Source organism: Prionailurus bengalensis, chromosome D1 (genome assembly GCF_016509475.1).
Source record: "Prionailurus bengalensis isolate Pbe53 chromosome D1, Fcat_Pben_1.1_paternal_pri, whole genome shotgun sequence".
NCBI lineage: Eukaryota > Metazoa > Chordata > Mammalia > Carnivora > Felidae > Prionailurus > Prionailurus bengalensis.
This window is the reverse complement of record NC_057346.1, coordinates 78,145,445-78,158,033: the sequence shown is the minus strand read 5'-3', so window position 1 is coordinate 78,158,033 and position 12,589 is coordinate 78,145,445. Positions and strand designations below refer to the sequence as shown.

At 37.0% G+C, this 12,589-nt stretch overlaps 1 protein-coding gene across 3 annotated transcripts in view; it reads right to left on the bottom strand.

Annotated features, from left to right (window-relative positions):
- The window catches only part of ANO5 (anoctamin 5), an 89,955-nt gene that overhangs the window by 25,637 nt on the left and 51,729 nt on the right, over nucleotides 1-12,589 (bottom strand). For all 3 annotated transcript variants that reach the window (XM_043580821.1, XM_043580822.1, XM_043580823.1), the window contains exons 10-12: nucleotides 10,469-10,603; nucleotides 10,014-10,119; nucleotides 9,857-9,917 (exon numbers count right to left, since the gene is read on the bottom strand). In XM_043580821.1, the coding sequence (XP_043436756.1) occupies nucleotides 9,857-9,917; nucleotides 10,014-10,119; nucleotides 10,469-10,603 (302 nt within the window). The remainder of the gene's footprint in view (nucleotides 1-9,856; nucleotides 9,918-10,013; nucleotides 10,120-10,468; nucleotides 10,604-12,589) is intronic.

Sequence of the window (12,589 nt, the reverse complement as noted above, 5' to 3'; positions counted from 1 at the left end):
CTGGACCCTGCTTTGGATTCTGTGTCTCCCCCATCTCTGTTCCTCCCCCACTTGCTCTCTCTCTCTCTCTCTCAAAAATAAATACAGATTAAAAAAATTAAAAAAAAGACTTTTGTCATTTCATGTGAACTTTTTCAGTTGTTTTTCCTATTTCTGGTAAAAAAAATGCCACTGGGACTTTGATAGAGATCATATTGAATATTTAGGTCACTTTGGGTAGTATAGAAAAAGTAATAATATTAAGTCTTCCAATCCATTAGTATGGGATGGCTTAATATATTATTCCTCCAGGGCACCTGGGTGGCTCAGTCAGTTAGGCATCTGACTTTGGCTCAGGTCATGATCTCATGGTTTATGGGTTCAAGCCCCATGTTGGGCTCTGTGCTGACAGCTCAAAGCCTGGAGCCTGCTTCGGATTCTGTGTCTCCCTCTCTCTCTGCTCCTCCCCCAATCACACACACTCTCTCTCTCTCTCTCTCTCAAAAATAAATAAACATTAAAAAAATTTATCTTATTCCTCCAACTATTTAGAAGTATAATATTGCTTGCTTTGCATTGATTTCAGTTTCCATGGGTTAGTTACATAACACCAGTCCCCCAACATGACTCAAATTTCAGGTACCACAGTATATTAACTATGAACTGTTGCATAAAGTACAAATTTTGCTGTTAGTTCCTCAAACCACATATCACTATATAAATAGCAGACGTGTATCATGATTAGTGATCAATCACATCACTTTAAATGCCGCTGGTGTTTGAACACTGCATATTTGTTAGTCAATTAATGTGCAGACAGCAAAGCATGTCTTTGTGTTTTCTCCTTGCCTTCCACGTGGCATTTTACAAAAATGGGTATTAAAAAATAGAACTGATGAACAAAGATGTAAGTACATCAAACAAATGGAAAATGAAAACAAAACATAAATGGAGTTATGGAAGAATAGAAGACTGAGAATATTGACATTGTTGCCATTTGAGAGACTCTGTACATATACAACCAGAGGAACTTAGCAAAGGCAAATCTGCTGACACAAATGAAGAAAGCAGTTGTGAGGAAGAGGGATGTCCCATAGGAAACGGTGTTGGCAAAAACTTCAGCTTAAAGGAACTCTCAGTGATAGTTCATTACAATGAAAACACAGAGGGTAAGTTAACGCTCACACCAGAATGTTCTATCCTTGGGATACCTTTGCCACCTGTTTTCCCTTTCAAAATCCTATTTTAAAAAATCCAAATCAAACTGCAGGTCTTCTATAAAAGTTATCTCAATTCCTCTAGTCAAGAAGTAATTCCTTCCTCCTCTGTACTTCTTCAGCACTTAAAATTTAATGACAGTATGTATTAGATTCTGGCCCAATTAGATTGTGACCTTCTTAAAAACGTTATATTTCACTCATTTATTTATTCATTTTTAAATTTAATATTAACTGAAATTCATGAGGCAGAAAATTTTATTCATTTATTCATTTCTTTACTCATGTATTTGGTAGATACATTGCTACTAGGAGAAAAAAGTTTTAACAGCACAGTATAATTAAGCAGTCTTTTAATATTCCAATGCTTTCCTGAAGGGGATCTACTTGTATACTTAAAAGCTGCTTCCTGAAGGTCTGGCTTCCAATTAGACTGAACCAGGTGCTAACTCAGATCCTCCCCTTTGGGACACTGACAGGTCTTAGCATACTCCCAAATACTGGGAGCCACCAAGAACATAGAAGGCAGTGGGGACAATCACAGAGGTTTGAGAAACAACCAACAGTTCACAATGGATTCATCAAAAAGATTCATCTCCTATACCAGATCACACAGTCATTACTGGGAGAGGTAGCTAATTTATCTAATGTGCAGAAATCAATACAGAGAGACAAAGTAAATGAAGAAACACAGGAATATGTTCCAAACAACAGCAACAAAACAAAAAACAAATACATAAATAAGCCTCAGTAACTGACCTTAATGAAAATAAGATAAATGATTTACCTCATAAAAAGTTCAAAATCAGGGCACCTGGGTGGTTCAGTAAGTTAAGCGTCTGACTTCAGCTCAGGTCATGATCTCACAGCTCGTGGGTTCGAGCCCTGCATTGGGCTTTGTGCCAACAGCTCAGAGCCTGGAGTCTGCTTCAGATTCTGTGTCTCCCTGTCTCTCTCTGCCCCTACCCCTCTTGTGCTCTCTCTCTCTCTCTCTCTCAAAAATAAAACATTAAAAAAAATTTTTAGGGGTGCCTGGGTGGCTCAGTTGGTTAAACATCTGACTTTGGCTCAGGTCATGATCTCACAGTTTGTGGGTTCTAGCCCCGCATCGGGCTCTGTGCTGACAGCTCAGAGCCTGGAGCCTGTTTCAGATTCTGTGTTTCCCTCTCTCTCTGCCCCTCCCCTGTTCACGCTCTGTTTCTGTCTCAAGAATAAATAAACATTAAAATTTTTTTTTCTCATTTTCTCTCTCTCTCTAAAATAAGTTAAAACATTAAAAAACATTTTTAAGTTCAAAATAATAGTCATAAAGACATTTACCAAGGGCAGAAGAATGTTGCATGACCAAAGTGAGAATGTACTAGGAGACAGAAAACATACAAAAGTAATAAACACAAATCAGAGAACTGAAGAATGCAATACTGCACCAAAAATTTCAATGGAGCTATTCCACAGCAGATTAGATCAAGTGAAGAAAGATAAGCAAAATTGAAGACACAGTACTGTACTTCATTTAGAGGAGCAAAAAGATGAAAGAGTGAGGTTAGCTTAAGGGACTATGAGACAATATGAAGCTGACCAGCATTCACATTAATAGGCTCGCCAAAGAAGAAAACAGTAAGAAAGGGGCAGAAAACTTACGCAAAGATATAGTGGTTGAAAACTTCCCTAACATGGGGAGAAAAATATATCAAATCTGAGAAGCCCAAAGTGTCCCAAAGGAGTCCTAAAAGACTCACACTAAGACACATTATAATTAAATTTTCAAAAGTTATATACAAAAAGAGAATCTTACATGCAGCAACAGAAAAACAACTTGTTACGTACAAGGGACAGCCGCATAAGACTATCAGCAGATTTTCACAGCAGAAACTTTTCCAGGCCAGGGGGACTGGCATGGTATAGTCAAAGTACTGAAGGACAAAAACTGCCAGCCACGAATATTCTATCTGACAAGCTGTCTTTCAGAACTGAAGAACAGATAGAGTTTTCCAGAATACAAAAGTTAAAGGAGTTCATCACCATTAGGATGGTCTGTCTGGCCTTATAAGAAGTATTAAAGAGACTTCTTTGATATAAAATAAAAGGATGCTAGTTACCAACATGCAAACATGTGAAAATATAAATTTCACTAGTTAAATTCAGAATACTCTAATGTTGTAATGGTAATGGCTAAATCATTTACAAAATTAGTATGAAGGTTAAAAGACAAAAAGTAGTAAAAATAACTATACAATAACTGGTTAATAGATAAACAAGATAAAAATATGTAAATCGTGACATCAGAAGCATAAAGCATGGAGGGGAGAGTAAAAATATAGAACCTTAGTATGTATCTGAAGTTAATTCGTCTTAGCTTACCAGAGACTATAAGATGTTTTATATAAGCCTCATTGTACTCACAAAGCAAAACTTATAATAGATACACAGATGATAAAAAGAAAGGAATATAAACATATGTTAGAAAAAACTATCAGGAGGACAAGACAGGAAGAAAGGAACAAAGAAATTATAAAACAGCCAGAAAAAAATTAACAAAATGACAAAAGGAAGTCTATACCTAACAATTATTACTTTAATGTAAATAAGCTAAGTTCTCTAATCAAAAATCTTGGAGTGGCTGAATGAATAAAAAACAAGACCCAACCGTCTGTGAATTGCAGGAGCCTCACTACAGCTTTAAGGACACACATACTGAAAATGAAAGGATGAAAAAATATATGGACACCAAAAGAAACCAAGGTTAGTTACATCAGAAAAAAAAACAGACTTTAGACAAAGGCTGTAATAAGGGGCAAAGAAAATCATTACATAATGATAAAGAGGTCAATCAAGCAACAGGATATAATACTTGTAAATATTTCTGCATCCAACAGCAGAACACATAAAGAAATAATATGAATATTAATAGACTTGAAGACAGAAACAGACAGCAATATAATAATAGTAGGGAGGGGTGCCTCGGCGGCTCAGTCGGTTAAGTGTCTGACTTCAGCTCAGGCCATGACTCAATGGTTCATGGGTTCAAGCCCTGCATCAGGCTCCGTGGTGACAGCTCAGAGCTTGGAGCCTGCTTTGAATTCTGTGTCTCCGTCTCTCTCTGCCCCTCTCTCGCTCATGCTCTGTCTCCATCTCTGTCTCTATCTCTCAAAGATAAATAATCATGAAAAAAAATTTAAAAATAATAGCGGGGAAATTCAATAGCCCCACTTTCAACAATGGATAGATTATTCAGACAGAAAAATCAATAAGGAATCATTCAACTTAAATGACATGTTAGACAAGATAGATTTAACAGAGGCCTACAGCACTTTCCACCCAACAGTGGCAGAATACACATTATTCTCAAGTGTGCATGGAATGTTCCCTAGGAAAGATCAAATGTTAGATCAATGCTTCTGAACAAGCAATGTCTCAAAACGAAATCAAAAGAGAAACAAAAATATCTGGAAACAAATGAAAATAGAAATATGACATATAAAAACTTACGGGCTGCAGCAACGGAAGTTCTAGGAGGCAAGTTCATAGTAATAAATGCATATATTAAGACATAAGAGAAACCTTAAATAAACAACTGAACTTTAGACTACCTGGAATGAGAAAAAAAAAGAACAAAGTAAGCACAAAGCTAGTAGAAAGAAGGAAGTAACAATGATCAGTGTGCAAATAAATAAAATAGAGACTAACAAGACAATACAAAAGGTCAATGAAACTAAGAGCTGTTTTTCTTCTTCAAAAGATAAACAAATTACATAAGCCTTTAGCTAGAATTGCCAAGAAAAAAGAGAGAGGACCCAAATAAATAAAATTAGAAATGAAAGAGAACACATGACAACTGATACCACAGAAATATAAATAATCATAAAAGACTACTATTAACAAGTATACGCCAACAAATTGGGAAAGCTAGAAGAAAAAATAAATTCCTATAAACACACAACATACTGAGGCTGAATCATGAAGAAATAGAAATTCTGAACAAATGACTAGTAAAGATCTTGAATCAGTAATCAAACACCTCCCCACAAAGAAAAATCCAGGAGATGACTTCACTCATGCATTCTACTAAACATTTAAATAATTAATGCCAACCTTTCTCAACTCTTGCCAAAATTATAAGAGAAGGGAAGATTTTCAAACTCATCTTAGAAAGCAGCATTTCTGTGATACCAAAGCCAGGCAAGAAAATTACAAGAAAAGAAATTACAGGCAAATGTCCGTGATGAACACAGATGCAAAAAACCTGAATAAAATAGCAGCAAATAAAATTCAACAATACATTAAAAGGTTCATACACCATGACAAAGTAAAATTCATTCCAGGGATACAAGGATGGTCTATATGCACAATCAATGCAGTATATTACATTAATAACAAAAATGATAAAAAAAAAAAAAACTTATGATCATCTCACCTGATACAGCAAAAGCACTTGACAGAATTCTTGATAAAAATTCTCAACAACATGAGTATGGAGGGAATGTACCTCAATATAATAAGAGTCATATGGGACAAGCCCACAGCTAATACCATTCTCAGTGGTGAAAAGCTAAAAGCTTTTCCTGTATGATTAGTAACAAGACAAGGATGCCCATTCTTGCCACTTTTTTTCAAAGATTACTGAAAGTCCTAACCAGAGCAATCAGCCAAGAAAAAGAAATAAGTGGCATACAATTTGGAAAGGAAAAATATAAAACTGTCTCTATTTGCAGATGGTATTAAATTATGTATAGAAAGTCCTAAAGATTCCACCAAAAACAGAATAAAGGAATTCAGTAAAGTTTGAGGATAAAACTTAATGTACAAAAATTAGTTGTTTCTATACACTAACCACATACTATCAGAAAGAAAAATAAAGAAAACAATCCCATTTCTAATGGAATCAAAAGGAATAAAATATCTAGTAATAAATAGAACTCAGGAACTCAGGAAGTGAAAGATATGTACACTGAATACTACAAGATATTGATAAACTCAAGATGGCACAAATAAATGGAAAGATATTCCATGCTTATGGACTACAAGAATCATATCGTAAAAATGTCCATACTACCCAAGCAATCTTCAGATTTAATGCAATCGCTATCAAAATTCCAATGACATTTTTCAGGGAAATAGAACAAACAATACTAAAATTTGTATGGAACCACAAAAGACCTGGAATAGGCAGAGCAGTCTTCAGAAAGAAGAACAAAGCAGTAGGCATCACACTTCCTGATTTCAACGGTTTTGTTTGTTTGTTTGTTTGTTTTTATTTTTGGGAGAGAGAGAGACAGAGCATGAACGGGGGAGGGGCAGAGAGAGAGGGAGACACAGAATCGGAAACAGGCTCCAGGCTCCGAGCCATCAGCCCAGAGCCTGACGCGGGGCTCGAACTCACGGACCGCAAGATCGACCGCAAGATCGTGACCTGGCTGAAGCCGGACGCTTAACCGACTGCGCCACCCAGGCGCCCCGCACACTTCCTGATTTCAAAGCTATCGTAATTACACTTTATAAACTATATTACAAAGCTATAGTAATCAAAACAAGATCATAGTGGCATAAAAACAGACACATAGACCTACAGATCATAATCAAGAGCTCAGATATAAATCCATGCATGTATGATAAACGAGTATTTCACAGAGGAGCCAAGAATATTCAATGTGGGAAGGATTGTTTCTTCAATAAATGGTTTCGTGAAAACTAGATATTCATTTGCCAAGGAACAAAGCCAAATCCCTGTCTTAGACCATATACCAAAATCAACTCAAAATAGATTACAGACTGATTGAGCCTAAGATCTGAAACCATAAAACTCCCAGAAGAAAACATAGTGGTAAGTTCCTTGACATTGGTCAAAGCAATGATTTGTTGGATTTAACATAAAGGCTAAGGCAACAAAAGCAAAAATAAACAAGTAGGACTTTCAACAAACTAGAAAGCACAGGAAAGGAAACCATTAACAAAATAAAAAGGCAACTTACAGAATGCGAGAAAATATTTGCAAATTATGTATTTGATAAGGGGTTAGTATCATTTTTTATATATCTGAAGAAATCATACAACTCAACAGCAAAAAAACAAAAACGAAAACAAAACTAATCCTATTAGAAAATGGACACAGTGGGGCACCTGGGTCAGTTAAGCCTCTGATTTCTGCTCAGGTCATGATTGTGGGTTCAAGCCCCATTTGGGCTCTGTGCTGACAGCTCAGAGCCTGGAGCCTGCTTTGGATTCTGTGTCTCCCTCTCTCTCTCTGCCCCTCCCTTGCTCTCTCTCTCTCTCAATAATAAATAAACATTAAAAAAATTTTTATTTTTTTTATTTTTATTTTTATTTTTAAAAAAATTTTTTTTTCAACGTTTATTCATTTTTGGGACAGAGAGAGACAGAGCATGAACGGGGGAGGGGCAGAGAGAGAGGGAGACACAGAATTGGAAACAGGCTCCAGGCTCTGAGTCATCAGCCCAGAGCCCGACGCGGGGCTCGAACTCCCGGACCGCGAGATCGTGACCTGGCTGAAGTCGGACGCTTAACTGACTGCGCCACCCAGGCGCCCCTAAAAAAATTTTTTTAAGGCAATTCCATTCAGTCATAAATACACACACACACACACATATACACACACATTCACATATCTGTTACCCTGGAAGGAGTCTCGTCACTCAGTTTTAAATAAAAATATAGATTTAAAACTATGTATATCAGTTATGTAAAATTATATTTACACACATGCCCACACACATGGAAGAAAAGATTCTGAAAAACTATGGCCATGATAATGTTTCCATTTCTAGTAACTTTAACATTATTTTCTCCCTGCTTTTATATACTACTTGAATTTCCTATGATGAGTGTGTATTTTCATTATGAACAAAAAGTTTAAAAAAATATTTTCTTCACATCTATTCTGCCAACGCATCCTTTGATTCGGCTTAATGATTTATTAGTGGGTGTACTAAAATAAATATCTCTAAAGTTCTGCTTTCCTAGAATTCGGCCACGAGCCTCAAAAACCAAAGGTAAACCAATTCATTACTAACGTAAACTTTTCTGAAAGAACCAATGGTAACACCTCCTCAAAATACTTCAAGTGTCTGGGTGTTCTGCATATGGCTGTGTCTCTGTTTGCGATGAAGTATGAGGTTGGTGTTGGTACACCATCTCTCTATGTGCAAACAACCGAAAACCACTATATTTGCTGTAATTTGTGTACCTCTCGTTCACTGCTGATTCCAAGTAATGATCGAGGAAAAATTTGGCAGCTACGTGATAAAGATGTATTTGTACTTAACAATGTCGGGGTTATTAGAGAACTGCTGGTAAGATTTGACTATTCTCTGTTCTTTGAATCGAGGCCACTGTCTTCAGAGCAGAACAGCCAAGCACAAGTGGTGGAAACCCATAAATCTTCACGCACATCCACAAATCTTGGTGTCTTTTTCCCTGGATTGAGCTACCCTTGCTCCCTTGCCCAGTTTTTAAATACACATATTTGTGATTATTAAATAATTTTTTTAATTGGAAAGAAAAAATCTATTTCTTCCCAGAGTCCCCTGAAATTTGGGACATGTTTTGGAAGTCTTTAGGTTTCCTCCTGCTGAGTTAGTCTTTACGTAAAATATTTTCCTCACTGACAGCAGGAACAAGATGAAAAAAAAGAAGAAAAAAGATGAAACACTGGGACATTTCCAAAATTAAGGGGAATTCTACTTTATATGGAAGATTTCTAACAAATATAACTGGAAGCTGGAACCAGAATTATACACAGGGAATTTGGACTCAAACATTGATTTAACAGCCCTCAACAGTTGTTGATTCTTGTTCAACTTTGTATCTATGATTCAGTATTTTCCAGCCAGCAAATATTTATGCGTACTCTCCTGAATTACATACTTATTGAACTGTTTTTTTTTTATCATAGCACTGGGAGACGGTGTGAGCTAAATATATACAAAGTTTTAAAAATTAGGGGCGCCTGGGTGGCGCAGTCGGTTAAGCGTCCGACTTCAGCCAGGTCACGATCTCACAGTCCGTGAGTTCGAGCCCCGCGTCAGGCTCTGGGCTGATGGCTCAGAGCCTGGAGCCTGTTTCCGATTCTGTGTCTCCTTCTCTCTCTGCCCCTCCCCCGTTCATGCTCTGTCTCTCTCTGTCCCAAAAATAAATAAACGTTGAAAAAAAAAAATTTCAAAGTTTTAAATATTATATTATCTCTCAGAGAAATAAACAGATGATGAATAAAGACCTTTTTTGGACCAAAGACCAAGGAATACAGACCACTGATGTAGACTCTATCAGTGTACTGATGTTAGTTAGCAAACACAGAAAGATCCCATGTCACCTTTGGTATATAAGATATGCCATCAGTATATGTTATATGACCATATAACACATAACATGGAAAGAGTTGTTTGTTTTTTTTTTTAATTTTTTTTTCAACATTTTATTTTATTTTTGGGAGAGAGAGAGACAGAGCATGAACGGGGGAGGGGCAGAGAGAGAGGGAGACACAGAATCGGAAACAGGCTCCAGGCTCCGAGCCATCAGCCCAGAGCCTGACGCGGGGCTCGAACTCACGGACCGCGAGATCGTGACCTGGCTGAAGTCGGACGCTTAACCGACTGCGCCACCCAGGCGCCCCGAGAGAGTTGTTTTTTATGTGGCCATTTACTCACCCCAAATTCCCATGAATATTGCAAAGAACACTGTGGACTCGTTATCAAACAAATGCGAGATCTGCAAAAACAATAACATCACAAAGACTATTTAGTATCAAACGCAATACAAAAAGAGAAATCCCAAGTCTTTTCCCATACCACAATACATACATACCTTTGAAGCCAAACACGTAGTATTTAGTCTCCAATAATCACACACTAGATCACAGAGCGGGCACATGATAATCTGCCCTCCAATCTTAGGGTCACAGATTTCAGTGCTGCAGAGGGGACAGCAAAGTGATTTTAAAAGTGATGTGCTTTTAGGTGACAGAACAACAGTTTACACAGCTTCTCAAATATGGCAGAAGGGACAATAAAGCAGCAATCTCTGTAGTACGTCAAGTCATGCTTTGAGAAACAGAATCTTTAGAGCTGATCATTTATAGATTTTCTGTAAAGCACTAGGTGAGGGCAGCCATTACATTTGGGTTTTTATCAGAAATATCAATTATCTGCTGCCACCAGGAGACACTCTGAAACAAATGCCAGGGAAATAATAAGAGCAGTTGTTTCAGTTAGTACGACATCAAGATGTTTTCTCTGTTTGGGCAATTCAGTTGCACGTACCTGCTTGAGTTATTATCCATTGATAATAAGCCGTAAATGAAACAAGCTAAGCCAACGACAGCCGCAAAGGACAGCATTTCCGTGTAAAATCCAAGAAAGACAAAATACATGCCAATCTTTTCTCCATAATAATCCCTATGAAAGAAGGTAAAAAATAGTATCAAAGTTTAAGAGAAAGATACAACCCAGAGACCCTTGGTTTTGTATTCAGAATAGACATGTATTCCTGGCTCCACTGCTTTCTAGCCCTGTCATTTTGGTAGAGTTACTAAACTTTCTGAACTCTGGTTTCCACATCCTAGAATATAAGACGATGCTTATCCAAAGAAGTGGTGCGAGGACCAAAAGAGTTAACACATATAAATAGGAAGCCAACTGAATGTAAGTTAACTTTTAATTTTGAAATAATAAGTATAAATTTGAAAAGCTTCCAATGTTTCAGGAGACTTTAATGTACTAAAATGTAGAACATTCTGCGATGTAACTTCTAGCAATTAACAAATCAAAATCACATTCCTAATCTGCATGGAGTTTCGCTTTATTTCTCTTTCTAATATAGAAGAAGGTACTCTCACCACATTCATCAAGAGTGGTTATATGTATAAAGTTGCATCTCCCTCCAATTTTGGATCTCTGATAGATGTTTATAGAATTGTGATAGAGGTAGCAAACTAAGGAATTAAAAAGGGATGCTTAAGAAAAATTCCATAAAGGGGACCCTGGGTGGTTCAGTCGGTTAAGCATCCGACTTTGAGGTCATGATCTCTCAATTCATCAGGTAAAGCCCTGGGTCGGGCTCTGTGCTGAGAGCTCAGAGCCTGGAGCCTACTTCGGATTCTGTGTCTCCCTCTCTCTCTTTCTCAAAAATAAATAAACATTTAAAAAAAGGTCCATAAAATATGCAATTCAGCTCTTGCTTTACAAAGAGTTGAAAAATTATAGCATTACTTGTCACAAATGTTCAAGTCTTAAAACCAAGTTTTGTTTTGTTTGTTTTAATTTTAACTTTGCATTTTTTCCTTCCAAGATTTTATTTAAATTCAAGTTAGTTAAGATATGGTGGGATATTGGTTTCAGGAGTAGAATCCAGTGATGAATCACTTACAGATGATACTCAGTCCCTATCCCACCAAGTGCCCTTCTTAATGTCCATCATCCACTTAGTCCATCCCTCAACCACCTCCCCTCCAGCAGCCCTGTTTGTTGTCTACATTCAAGAGTCTCTGATGGTTTGCCTCCCTCTCAGTTTTTATCTTACTTTCCCTTCTCTTCCCCTATGTTCATCTGTTGTGTTTCCTAAATAGTACATGAGTGAAATCATATGATATTTATCTTTCTCTGACTGAGTTATTTTAAAGTCCCCCTTACAGGAATCTCTTAAGGAAGCAAAAAAGATAGTTTTCTCTGTCTCAGAAAATCACATTAAAAACAAAACAAAACAAAACAAAACAAAACTGGAGGGCCTGAGTGGCTCAGTTGGTTACGTGTCCGACTTTGGTTCAGGTCATAATCTCACAGTCCGTGAGTTCAAGCCCTACATCAGGCTCGGTGCTGACAGCTCAGAGCCTGGAACCTGCTTCGGATTCTGTGTCTCCCTCTCACTCTGCCCCTCCCCTGCTCATGCTATGCCTCTCCCTCTGTCTCTCAAAAATGAATAAATGTTAAAAAAAAACAGATTAATCTTCATAATTCATATAGAGCTCAGGTTACTAAATCTGTGAAGCCTTTCCGCAGTTTCCAAGGTAGATAGATATGATCCTTTTGGCTTCTAATAGCATGCTGTATATAAATCTATTACATCACTTAATATTAAATTACAACTTCCATGCATGCTCAGAAAAAAGGCAACTCGGAACATGAAGGTACAAACTTAATTTCCTAATATTTAAATATTTTCTCATATTCAATACTAATTTTATTGAACCTCATATTCTTCAGTTTTCAAAATTCCTAATCTCTTCTAATTAAACAGGCATCTTTATGCTTATACCATTTTTCATTATTTTCACTGATTATAAACATTTTGCACTGTTGTTTTCTCTTGTTCTGCTCCTCAAATCACTACAAACTTGAAGTTAAATTATAATCCCATCTTCTTCCCTTGTTAATTTGCCACTCACA